Source organism: Camelina sativa, chromosome 12 (assembly GCF_000633955.1).
Source record: "Camelina sativa cultivar DH55 chromosome 12, Cs, whole genome shotgun sequence".
In the NCBI taxonomy this organism is placed as follows: Eukaryota; Viridiplantae; Streptophyta; class Magnoliopsida; order Brassicales; family Brassicaceae; genus Camelina; species Camelina sativa.
In genome coordinates this window covers 2,084,799-2,097,568 of record NC_025696.1, presented here as the reverse complement: position 1 = coordinate 2,097,568, position 12,770 = coordinate 2,084,799, and the positions used below count along the sequence as shown (strand labels likewise).

At 39.9% G+C, this 12,770-nt stretch overlaps 4 protein-coding genes and 1 pseudogene across 5 annotated transcripts in view; 1 reads left to right on the top strand and 4 right to left on the bottom strand.

Moving 5' to 3' along the window:
• The window catches only part of LOC104729572 (DNA-(apurinic or apyrimidinic site) lyase 2-like), a 3,294-nt gene extending 3,135 nt beyond the window's left edge, over nt 1-159 (bottom strand). The window contains exon 1 of the mRNA XM_010448524.2: nt 17-159. Coding sequence (XP_010446826.1) covers nt 17-124 — 108 coding nt within the window. The 5' untranslated portion in view covers nt 125-159. The remainder of the gene's footprint in view (nt 1-16) is intronic.
• LOC104729576 (transformation/transcription domain-associated protein-like) overlaps nt 1-12,770 on the bottom strand; it is a 41,292-nt gene that overhangs the window by 19,059 nt on the left and 9,463 nt on the right. The window lies entirely within an intron of this gene.
• LOC104729573 lies at nt 197-1,752 on the top strand (annotated as a pseudogene).
• Nucleotides 1,825-4,657, bottom strand: LOC109127885 (calcium-dependent protein kinase 18-like). The gene is made up of 14 exons (XM_019233440.1): nt 4,614-4,657; nt 4,449-4,554; nt 4,291-4,374; nt 3,919-4,049; nt 3,774-3,815; nt 3,574-3,685; nt 3,406-3,484; nt 3,142-3,311; nt 2,941-3,067; nt 2,747-2,862; nt 2,563-2,670; nt 2,421-2,483; nt 2,165-2,338; nt 1,825-2,095 (listed from the first exon to the last, which is right to left on the bottom strand). Exons 1-14 carry the CDS (start codon nt 4,655-4,657, stop codon nt 1,931-1,933), a joined length of 1,521 nt encoding a protein of 506 aa, XP_019088985.1. The 3' UTR covers nt 1,825-1,930.
• Nucleotides 5,224-12,712, bottom strand: LOC104729575 (transcription-associated protein 1-like). Of its 2 annotated transcripts, XM_010448527.1 has the most exons (13): nt 12,460-12,712; nt 12,034-12,381; nt 11,183-11,595; nt 10,686-11,103; nt 9,224-10,522; nt 8,661-8,921; nt 8,278-8,568; nt 7,760-8,197; nt 7,138-7,566; nt 6,685-6,963; nt 5,926-6,477; nt 5,631-5,840; nt 5,224-5,506 (listed from the first exon to the last, which is right to left on the bottom strand). In XM_010448527.1, exons 1-13 carry the CDS (start codon nt 12,673-12,675, stop codon nt 5,387-5,389), a joined length of 5,274 nt encoding a protein of 1,757 aa, XP_010446829.1. In that variant the 5' UTR covers nt 12,676-12,712; the 3' UTR covers nt 5,224-5,386. The 2 variants fall into 2 exon arrangements, with proteins under 2 accessions (XP_010446829.1, XP_010446830.1); XM_010448528.2 differs by lacking the exon at nt 12,460-12,712 and having other exon boundaries at nt 11,183-11,387; nt 12,034-12,113.

Here is a 12,770-nt window from a genome sequence, read left to right as displayed (position 1 = left end):
AAAAAAAAAAAAAAACCTGGAAGCAGATGATATCAGCGTCGAAGGAATCGAGAAGTTTGAGAAGAGAATCAAACTGGGAAACTCGTTGCCTAAGGCCATTAACGTTGTAAGTCACAATCTTCATCCTCTCTCCCCTTTCTTCCACTCCCAAAGTTCAATAAAGATCGTTCCTTTATTTTAGGTTGTAACGTTGGACGGTTGAGATCTGAGAAGACTAAAGTCAGTTGAATCAACGGTTGTACACGTGGATAAGTTAGAGTGTAACCAGGCGTAGAGTATAATATCTCTTGAATGGTGGCGCGTGGGGAGCACAAGTTGTTGATTTGCCTCGTCGGCGTCCACCACCATTATCGCCGGATTGGGTTTTTATATACTATACTTACGTTGAAGAAGACGAAAACGAAACCAACTTCTACTTATTTCTTATTCTTCTCTCTCTTTATCTTCCTTGGTTTTTGTACTAGAAGTTTTGACATTGTAATATGGATCAATCGAAGAAACCAAAAGCTTGCTCTGAATCCGAATCCTCTGTTTCTTCATCTTCTTCTTCTACTTCGGGACATAATCTCAGGTCTTAATGCTTAAAAATCTAAACTTTATGGCTGTGTCATGTTTATTCATAGTTTTGAATTCGTCTAAATTTCAGAGCTGAGATGGTGGTGGTGGAAGTGAACAAGGAAACAGTTTGTTCTCGTAAAGCAGAGCGAGAAGCTTCGTAGAGATAAGCTCAAAGAACAGTTTCTTGAGCTTGGAAACGCATTAGGTATTATATATTTATCTATCTATCTAACAAGACTTTTGAATTGAGATTTTAATGGTTTCTTTCTGCAGATCCAAATAGGCCTAAGAGTGACAAAGTTTCACTTCTCACTGATACAATACAAATGCTGAAGGATGTGATGAGCCAAGTTGAAAGACTAAAGGCTGAGTATGCAACACTATCTCAAGAGTCTCATGAGGTGAATAATTGATTTACTTACCAATTATTATTATTATTCTCTTACTGGATTCTACTTCGTTGTGATTATCTTTTACCATTGCTATAAGCAGCTTATTCAAGAGAAGACCGAGCTGAGAGAGGAAAAAGCAACTCTCAAGTCAGATATTGAGATACTCAACGCTCAGTATCAGCATAGAGTCAGAAGTATGGTTCCATGGAGACCACATTACGCTTATCCTATCCCTGTAGTAGCCATAACTCAGGGCCAGTCCACTTTTATACCGTATTCAGCCTCAGTCGTCAATCCTCGAATCGAACAAGCATCGGTTCAGAAACGTTCCTCATCTTCTGGTGCTTCAAGCAAACAAGATTACAAAAGCAAGTCTTTAGATCAAGGCAATGACCATAAATATGATGTTGGTTTAGAGCTTGAGCTTAAAGTCCATGCACCTTCTTTAGCTCAACAGGTGAGTGATAAATCTTCTATGGCTTTACCAACAAGTTCGTTCTGTGTTGTTGTTGTTACTATTTATATTTCTCACAGACTGATCAAAGTTACTTCTATGCAGGATGTTTCTGGAAAAGAGAAGAAAGAAAGCTTGACACCTACTGCAAACTCATCAAATAGTTACTCCTCATCTCAAGCTGTTCAAGATAGTTCCCCCGGTGGTGTGAATGACATTTTAAAGGCATAAACCGATAAACATATTCCCCTCAACCCTGTGTTCTAGTACTTTGATTGAGAAGGAACTCAATAGCACCACCTAACTATGTAACATTATCACAAGCAAATAAAACACACAAAAAGTCAATTGCTTTGTATCTCTTTGCAACTGAACTATTATTGTTGTAAGACGTGAGAAACATTTCTAAACCTTACAACCAGACGGGTTTTATCCAATATACAATTTTCTTGGTCTGACAGTAAAAAAAAACATGGTGACAGATAATGTTCTGTGTATGGGAGATCACGGTTATGGACTTGTTAATTTACATTTTTCGAGAAAGCTGGTAACCAGGAGGGCTTTTAACATTTTTTGACTTGATGCTTGCACTTCTCAAAAGTCTTTGAAACTCATGGATGCTGAGTCTCCCATCTTCATCCACGTCTGCCTCTTCAAGCAGTGGTTCTATAGAGCCTTTCAAACCCGTTTGCTGCAAACATTGATTCTTAGAAAACAAAGCAGAGAAAAGAGGGGAATGTAAAAGGCTTGAGAGACTGACCACTCGAAGTTCCTCGGGAGTTATAAACCCATCTCTGTCTATGTCAAACTTGTCAAATGCTGCTCTTGACCTCTCTTGCCACTTCTCAGAGTCATGTTCCTCCAATTGGTTTACGTGCAAAGTAGCCACCACAAACTCAGTGAAATCCACCAAGCCATCAGTGTTGCTATCGATCTGCAGAGACACAGACACATTTTGGATTATACACTAACACATCAGGAAGGGGCTTTTAGTCCTAAACACTCAGTTTACCTACCGCTTGAAGAATCTCTGCTACTCTTGCATCTTTCAGTTTCCAAGGAACATCTTTTGCAAGAGCCTGTTAAGACTAGAAAGTTAGTAGACTCTCCATTGCAGTCATGCGGTGAAATCGCTTACTTGTGTTGTCTATTTCGTACCTGCCTCATCTCCTCAAGGCTTATAAAACCGTTCTTGTCAATGTCAATAGCATCAAACTGGTCTCTGAGATCATCCAGCTCATCCTCATCAATTGTTGTCGCCAGAGCCTACAAAAACATAACAACTCAGGTAAAAAACGAAAACTCTTTTTAACTATTCATATGAAATACAATATATAATTACCCTAAGAGCAATCTGCTTAAGGCGGCTGAATTTCACAAACTGACGCATGTTGTTCAGAACAGATATGTCTATTGGAATCTCTGAGGCCTCACCTCCTTCTCTCACCCATGGATGTGCTGCAAACCCAAACCATCAAGAAGATGAGTGAATATAACCTCAGACAATGGAAAGCTCATGGCATATGCATAACATACATAGTGCTTGAGCTGCTGTTAACCGTGCACGCGGCTCCTTAACTAACAACTTTTTCACGAAATCTTTGGCACTGTTGCTAACGGTTGGCCACGGGACTGTTTTGAAATCAGGTTTTTTTCTCATGACCTGTTCTTCAAGTCAGTATTCACGAAAAAACACATCATTGCTTTAAATTTTGTTCTGTCAGAAAATTACTAGACCTCATTGAATATTCCATCTTGAGTCTTATCCCAGAAGGGTCTTCTCCCGCAGAGTAGAATATAAGTGATGACACCGATGCTCCAGACGTCTGATTCAGGTCCCGACCTACGTTTCAACACTTCAGGTGCAACGTAGTAAGCGCTTCCTACTATATCCTGAAATTTCATTCCTGCAGCCATTTTCACAAAATCGTCTCTATATATCATCCAGCTCTCAATTATCAAAGACAAGACTGGACAAGTGAAAAAACTTGCAGGACTTACCTGGCTTTATGAAGTCTGACAAACCAAAATCTGTAGCCTTCAAAGACGAATCTTCTTCAGTTGATTTGAACAGAAAATTCTGATGGGGTTTAAAGGAAAACTCTGTTTAAAGTGATGAAAGGTTCTTTCACATATTCCAGGCATCAAATCAAACCGAACCGTACCTACCTCTGGCTTCATATCACGGTGCACTAGACCGCGTAAATGACACTCAGCTGCAACTTTCATCATTTGTCTCACCACAACCGCTGCATCTTTCTCGGTGTAACGGCTATCTTTCCTAGAAACATATACACATAAAGTAACGTTAACTTCCCAAAATGTTTATTTTCTACAGATTAGTTTTATGTAATAACGCAAACTCTTACTTAGCTAGTATTCGATCTAGCAATTCACCACCTTCACATAACCTGGAAAAGGAAAAACTCATTAAAGCCAGGGTATATTCATTTTTTCTTGTATCGCAAGCAAAAGAATGATTGGTGAAAAACAGAGTCAAAACGTGTAGCTTACTCCATAACTATATAAACATAGTTTTTGTCATCAAAAGCATTGTGAAACCCAACCACATTCTCATGCCCACCTAAAGCTTTTAGTATCTTAACCTCTCGCTTCACATCTTCCACTTCAATCGGTAGAGTCATCTGCACACCAAATTACACAAAAAACCATTTTGCCATGAAAAAAGGACGAACTTGGTATGACAAAACTATCTTAGAGCCAGCCAAAAACTTGGGATGGGGAGCTTACTTTGCGGTCAAGCAATGACGTAATTAATGGTTGAATAGAAATTTATGGATCTTTAGGTTAAACCCATTCACGATGAGCTTTTGGAATCATAGAGAAATCAAGAAAACGTGTGAATCCAATGATGTTTTTTTTTACCTTGGCCTTATCGATTCTCTTGACCGCGACGCGATTTCCATTGTTGTTATCGGTGGCTACGTATGTAAAGCCAANTCTCATGACCTGTTCTTCAAGTCAGTATTCACGAAAAAACACATCATTGCTTTAAATTTTGTTCTGTCAGAAAATTACTAGACCTCATTGAATATTCCATCTTGAGTCTTATCCCAGAAGGGTCTTCTCCCGCAGAGTAGAATATAAGTGATAACACCGATGCTCCAGACGTCTGATTCAGGTCCCGACCTACGTTTCAACACTTCAGGTGCAACGTAGTAAGCGCTTCNCTTGTTTTTATTACTTACCTTCTGTTTTGCCTGATGATTAGGAATCCGGCGACTGGAGCCATGTCTGGTGGCTTTAGGAGAAGAGAAACAGAGACCCATGTGATGGTCTTCGGGTCTGTCTCTAGTGGAGGATATATTCACAGCGATGATGGCTCATAAAAAATGAGCGAAACGTTGNTATATATCATCCAGCTCTCAATTATCAAAGACAAGACTGGACAAGTGAAAAAACTTGCAGGACTTACCTGGCTTTATGAAGTCTGACAAACCAAAATCTGTAGCCTTCAAAGACGAATCTTCTTCAGTTGATTTGAACAGAAAATTCTGATGGGGTTTAAAGGAAAACTCTGTTTAAAGTGATGAAAGGTTCTTTCACATATTCCAGGCATCAAATCAAACCGAACCGTACCTANAGGGTTGGGCCATGAAAATAAAAAAAGTGCTGTAATTACAAGATTGACATCATTCTGTTTCATTTTTTTGTGTTACCTTTGGAAACTCACAAAAAAAAAAAAAAGACGCAGTATAATACATATAGTATTAATTTAGTTCTGGCACACGAAAATGAAGCCACTAGTTTCGCAGTGTAATTAGCATTGTTTACCATCAAAACTTGTGAACTGCTGTGTAGAGGAAATTTCGACTTTTTAACTTTAGATGAGTTGTTCCAATACAAATCATCCAAAAAACCCTAATGAGTTGGAACGCGGTAAGGTAAACTATTTACAAACCTAACCTCTTCAAAACTCGGATTCTACCTCAAAATGGTTAAAAGTTCAACTTAAAGCAAGTTAGAACCACGGATGCCATGTTGGATCCATCATACATAGATTGCGAGGCGACAAAGCTGCCTCCACCAATTCATTCACACCTCTTTGTACAGACTGTGGCGGCTCCACCGAGTTCTCATCCTGTAATGAACAACTCGAAAATATCAGATTCAACAGTTCAGGAAATGGACAAGAGCTTTCTTTTGAGTTTTATGAGAACTTTAGTAGCATCAAAAACTCGTGGAGATGTAATTGATGATTGTACCTCTTCACAGAAATACTGTGGCGCTATTCCTCTGATTCGTCCAATGACATCGTCAACGTTTAAGTTAACTTTGTGCTTCAGCTCGGCCGAACTCAAAGTAGCAATTCCTGTAACAGGAGGAATAGGCACCCCAAGAGGTCTTCTTCCAAACCATGATAGAAGCTCATCGCGAAAGAACATGGCTAATTGATACCGAAGATGTTCGTTTTGCTGAAAATTCGCAAAAGAGAAGAAGAGGTTAAAGGCCAAATGATTTGAGTGCATCACTCAAGCTTTGGTAAATATTTCTTATTACCTTGGAGGAGAAAACTGCTTGAGATGCAGAACACATGTTTGACATGAGAGGACCTTCGACACCAAAATGCGATAGGAATGCTTGCATGTTTCTTGTGAGGCGGAAAGGGACAGGTTCGTTGAGCTCGACCATCCCATTGGAGTCGTACGATGGATGAAAATCTGTCTGGAACATTTTCCCCGTATTTTTGGCGAACAAGATCTTGTTTGGGGATCTCCCACCAATTTGTAGAATGAAGGACATGAAATTGGATACAGCTAGCTGGACAGCGAATTGCTTCTTGAAAGCCCAAAGATGACTTCCGCTCATTGATGTCTTGTACATGTACTGAGAGAAGATGGTGTCATTGACTATGTTCTTTGTGATTTCACCATAAGCCTGTAGTCGAAGATCTCCAATTGCTTCTGGTGAGATTTGCCCTGAGATGGCTTGATTGAGTTTCTCCTTGAAGTAGGTAATAGGATGATCTGACTCTCGACCATTCCTTTCGCAGTGATTCTCATATACCTCAAGGAAAGTGTTGTACATGAGATCATCCTCAACCATTCGGACCTGAGACGAAAAAATGTTAGCATGCCATACCTCCTTGAGAAATTTACCTACTCTTATTATGGGCAGCCAGAAGGAGGACTAGGTTGAATATGTGAAGTTTCACGAAAACCAGGTAAACTGAATCACACATAAATTACTCATCGAAAGAAACATCGACTCAATCAAGAACGGAAAGAGGAACTAAGCTGATTTTTTTTCAAGGCATACCTGAGACCAGACAGGGATTATGATCGGAGTGTGAAGTCCTAAATGGCGTCTTCTCGACTCTTTATGCTTGTCAAACATTTGATTCATCACACGGAAAAGCTGCAAGATTCGTTCATCACTCCTCGCATTAGGAGTTAATGATGTTTGAACAATAAAATGCTTTTGCGAGCCATTGGAGCCAATAAGAGTCAAACGTCTGCAGCTGCTCCCATGCCTTCGTACAATTTGTATGTCTGCTCCAACCCTATCCAACTTTACTGTATGATCAGGTGCGACTTCCTGTGCAGTTAAACATATGATTAGTTCACCACGCAGCATAAGCATCATCATATCGATCCGTATAAAATTTTGATTGAAGAAAAAGAACGAGCGGCAGAATCTTTAATTTACAGCCCCTCTAGAGAATGTTCACATTGCCTATAAACAAAAAACGAGGATAACAATCCAAATTACCTGGTCAGCAAAGTACTGTCCTGGTATCTCCACATCAACAACATTGAAGTTACGCAGCACCTTGCTCTCTTCTTCCAATCTCAACACAACGGGGAACCTGTCTTCAACATTACTCTGAAGAATGATTTTCCAGTCTTTCAGTTTCTTTGTCAGATCTGCGAGTGTGACAGGGAAATAATTGCTTTCTGGATCAAGGTCACGCTCGAAATCCTGTTTGTATTCTCTCACAAATGCGACATGCTTGGTCACAGCATCTGCAGAAAAACAAGCTCTGCATACACCCGAGAGTTCTTTCTTGAGCGGTTGGGGAACTTCAGCAGTGGTGGCAGTTGGATATTTGTAACATCGATGCAACAAAGCATTCACAACCGCAAGAAGTCTTTCTTCTGGTAGAGTAACAAACCTCGAACCTATTTCCGTGAGAAGAACCTGAGAGGAATAATTAATCATTAGATTATCCAAGTAAAGAAGCAGTAAACGTGCAATCGAGTTAAAATCTGAATCTGAGCTACATAAACCAGACAGTAGCTTTTCTTTTCCTACTTTTTTGGGAATTATCTACCACATGAAATTTGTATGTAGAGAACTTAAAGAATCAGTATATTCACCAACAGAATACTACCTCAAGTTCACTGGCCAAGTTGTTATGTTTACTCCTAAGAGCTTCCATAATATCCTTTGCAGCATCAAAAGCACCAGCAGCAGACATTGCCAAGGAAGCACCATCCCGTATTACTGCGTGTTGACTATTTTCATTGATAGTTGAACTGCTTTGGTTCATAGGCTGATCATTCCCTGAATTAAAGTTGTTTTCCATACTGGCACGTTCACTTTCTTGCGCATGTGGGTTACCATTATCACGGGTGGTTCCAACAGCCCCACTTGTTTGAGCACCTTGATGGATTTGAGTTTCTGATGGTAAATTGCCTCCACCATGAACCGCACTAACACCAGGAACATTCTGCTGCATTCTTTGAGCCAAAACAATTCTGCTAAGTTCAGATTTATTTACTGCATCACGGCGTTCTAGTAAGTAGGTGCGAAGCCAGTAATAGAGAGCCTGAAATGGAAAACAATTTCATACTCAGATGAAATGACTAAAAAGAAAGATCACCTAAATACAACACTAATATGAATTACCTGCGGGAATACTGCAGCAATTTTCATTAGAACTAATTTGCAATGGGGTGCTTCTGTACGCTGCAAGGAAAGCAACAGCTGTGGGATCCAAGAAAGCCACACCCAGTGAGGTACTTGGTCCAAGTGTTTATCAAATGTTCTACCAACATGCTCATTTGCTGTATCGAAACTAAGAAGGTAAAGAACACGAGCCATGTGACTTCTGGAATTGGAAACTCCAAATCTTATACCCTGAAGAAAGCAGCTAACGGCATATTCCAGCCAGATTTCCTCTTGTGTTTCTTGGTATGCCTACGAAACAAAAGTAGAATATAATGTCTAATATGAGGACAGGGACTATTCATAGCAAACGAATAGAAGCAGCAACCAATCAGAAGAAATACCATCTCACAGTAATTTCCCCAGCTTATCCATCCTTTGGGTAAATTTTTGAATAGGGTGATTGCGTTGGAATATGCAATATTAGCACCTTCAGTGTCGTTTAGCTTCAAATGAAAATCCCCCTTTAGTCGAAAAATTTCTGCCTTGTTCTTCGCTAGAAAGAACTCCAAATTTGTGCTATTAACCAGATTAAGACCAGTAGCGAGCTCTCCTTTCGTTTCCAGATGAGCTTTTGCCTGCTCTTTAATTTTAACAAAGGCTTCCTGCATACACAGATGTGGCCAAGAGAACTTTAATGATTAACAATATTTCAAGCTCAAACAAAACAGATTCAGGGAACGTAAACTTATTATATAGGATCGTGGCAAAGGATGAGAGATGGCAATACATGACTTCAAATATCACACACATGCTAATTGATGGATTAACAATTAAACGAATAAATATATTAACAAATTATGGAAATAATTTATATATTAAAAAAGCGAGAATAATTTATGTGAAAACTACATGTTCAACCCAAAGAAACTCAAATAATAAAGTTAAAGGTCTACGAGAATTGTACCTGTACTTCCATTTGCGAGTGCCCATACATTTTTTCAAGTATCTGAACGCTAACATCATAAAGCCCTTGTTTCCGAGCTATCCTAGCAAGCTTATTGACGTTCCATGCTTTGTCACGATAACCAAGGTGATGAAGTTGAGTATTTGAAGTTATAAAATCCTTAAATGCATCAATAACAACATTATACATCTCATTCCTCCACTGCAGCATATCATACCAGATGGTCATATTATCCCATTCATTTGGAGCTCTTAGCCTCCAAGTCTCAAGAATGTCTTTCAGATCTGCATAATGATTTCCCTGTCCCCCAAAAGCAGCATTTCCAGGAACTTTACTCCCATTTGTGATGTCAACATAAATTCTAGAAGACTCTTGCACCTCCACTAGTTGTTGAAATTGCTGCAGTAGAGGCACCCTAGCATGAAGAGACATTTCCGGTAACTGCCACCACTGTTCCAAAGCAAGATCAACGCCTTTCCCAACTATGTTTTCAGCATCTCCTACACCGTTTGCATTTTTTTCATGAAGGGCAAAACAAGCTTGAACCAAACGAAGCTTCGGCGTCTCTTCCACTTGTGCTTTGGGTATCACATGATCTTTCAAGTATGCCCAATCTGGAGCTTTCCAAAGACTATCAAGCAAAATTTCATAATTCTCGGTGCTTTTTCCAAAATCTACCAGGGCATCCCACTGACCAAGTTGAGTGGCACAGTGGAGCCATTGCTCCTCCCACAGGCACATTTCGGCCTTAGGTACTGTGTTATTGTAAGTGCCTTGGGTTGCCTTAACCATTGCCTGATAAAATAGGCTCTGAGCACGTTGCCAAAATCCATGTTGAACCATTGAAAGCCCAGCTCTCGATTCGGTGGTGTTGGACCTATTCTTCCACAATCCAAATCTCCTGTCATCTTCGTTTAACAAACGATAAAGCTCAGCAAGAGACTCAGCACATCTTGATTCATTCGTGAACAGCATGACATGAGTCTCTAACAAAGTCAATGCAAGATGCCATGCATTGTACGTTTTTCCTATATATTTGATAAGCTCACTAGGCATCCTAGGTTGAGGATGGCTCAACTGAAGCCCTTCCAGAAGTGCTTGAACAACATTTGGTCTGTGCCCTTGCTGCTTCTTGTGGTAGTCCTTCGAAAGTAGAGAAATCATAGGCTTAGCTAAAGCTTTCTGCTCTTCCTTGTGTAGAGTTGCCCACACAATTGGAAATACTAGCACCCACAAATGGTAAGCAACATTGGCATCTGTGTGAGCAAGCTCCCTTAAAGGGATAACAACATCAGCGACCTATAGCAGAAAAAGAGAACATAATATCTATTCAGATTAATCCAGCTTCCAAAGGTAAAAAAACCCAAAAGAGCCTAAAATAATTAGTAACTATTCTCGATTTAACAGGACAAAAGAAAGCACCATAACGCCTCAGCAAAAAATTTAAATAATTTGCAATCACCTGAAGTTTGCTTGCCGCACTAAGAAATTGTGCATGCTTCATTACAATGCTATCAAACATTGAGCCAACTTCTTCAGGTCCCTCTGGCATAGCAGGTGGTTGGTAATGTGTTCCAGGATTTTGTGATGACAAAAGTGGTACTACCCTGGCAGAATTCGGTGCTAGCGTAATGGGCTTCTCCTCAATTAAAATGGCTAGGAGGAGATCAAGACCCTGTTTGAGCCAAAAAACATCACCCATAGCTTCCCAATCTTGGTTTTGAATAATATACTGCAACCGTGCAAATAAATTTTTTCCGAGAGACTCATGGTATAACAAGAAGAACTTCCTTCGCATATCAGGATCCCTTGCCCGTAAACCAAGCATGGAATGTCTCTCAACTTTCAGAGAGATCTCTTGTCGGAGTGCCAACGGATACCTAATAGTGAAAAACAGATGATATTATCTCTCTCATAAAAAGCTTTGACTCAGGATAAGATTTAAACAAGAAAACTTACTTCGTTGAATCGGCACAAAGTCCATATAAAAGCTGGAGATACGCCTTATCCCACTCATCCAAAGCAACAGATGAGAAGTGCTGCTTATCAACCTGTGCAAGCTTCTGGAGGAAAGAAACTATATCTTTCTGGGTAAGAAAGGCACCAGAGGACCCCGATGAACTTGTTTTCCCGAAATCATCCTCAGCCCACCTTTTTAACATGTCTAGCACGCAGATAAGCACACTAGAATCAGTCCCCTTCTCTGAAAGCAACGTGTTCAATATTTGAGTCACAGGTCTTTTGCAATCCGCTAAAAGCATAACCCTTTCATCAATAAGTTCCAAGACCGACTTTATATTAGATATAACTGCCCCAACATCAGCAGTTTGACGAAAAGAAGTTACTGCAGAATCTGAATCTGTCCGCTGGCTCTAAAAAGGGACAGCAAAAAGGCACAAGAGTAAGCCACAATTGGAACATGAAACATATACCTAGTTATTAATTCTAAAAAGGAAGGGAAAATTTACAGGAGCTAGCAAAAGAGAGAAATGATATCCTGAATTTGATAGTATAAACGTACGTACCAAAACCATGTCAGCAAATATTAACTAACCAAAACATGTCAGCAAATGATATAATGAGATGGGTCAGAGCCCGAAGATGATGAACGTGAGGACTATAGAAGTGAAAATCTTACGAAGGCATGAAGAAAATGCTACATAGCTATTTAGATGCACTAGATGTTCTAATACTCAGTCAATAAGGTGGTAAATGCCATGTAAAATCCATTTAACCTCAGATAAGGAAGAAAAAAAGCATATGATTTTATCTCTTACGAAAAAGGTAGCTATTATTGAAGAATAACTTACTTGTCTAGGATGAGCACCCGCTGCTGATCCCAGATCCCGCGAAAGACGCTGAAGGATATGCACCAGTACATAAGGATCAACAAAGTTTTTCTGAACCTCTGCCAAGGTTTTGAGGACAACAAGTATAAAGCCGATTGAACCGAGAGAGTTATCATCTCCTGACACTTGTGGAGCAGTAACAGGATGCACATGTTTTTGTATCAGCTCACTGAATTTCTGATACAACAGCTTTATGTCAGGAGGCGTACTAGCTCCATCATGTGGGAAGGCGATGAAAACCATCTTCAACAAAGAGCATAGCGATTTCCCAGCGTCGAACATCTTGTGTTTGAAAGACAGCTCAAGAAACTGGTGAAGACCAGAACAGTCAGCAAAGAACAGAAATGATTTCATATATTAGGATAACGCTTACTGCAGCAAGTATACCTGTGAGATCTGGCTGATGTTGTTTTTAATGAAAAGATGCGGCTGCTTCTCCAGAACCTTGTTCATGACATCCAAGCCCTGAGCAAGTGCTGTGGACGGATCTGACTGAGACGGTGGCATGCTACTAAGCAGCTTTTCTAAATAGTTAAATTTGACGTTCGCATTTGGCCAAACTTCCAAAGCTTTTGAAAGAAAATCTAAAGCTTGTTTGTACATAGTGTTGGCTTCCCTGTCCTTAGGCTCAATTACCACTGCTACCTGTTCGAGGAAGAGAAAGGAAACTTAAAACTACAGCCATAAATAGAATAATG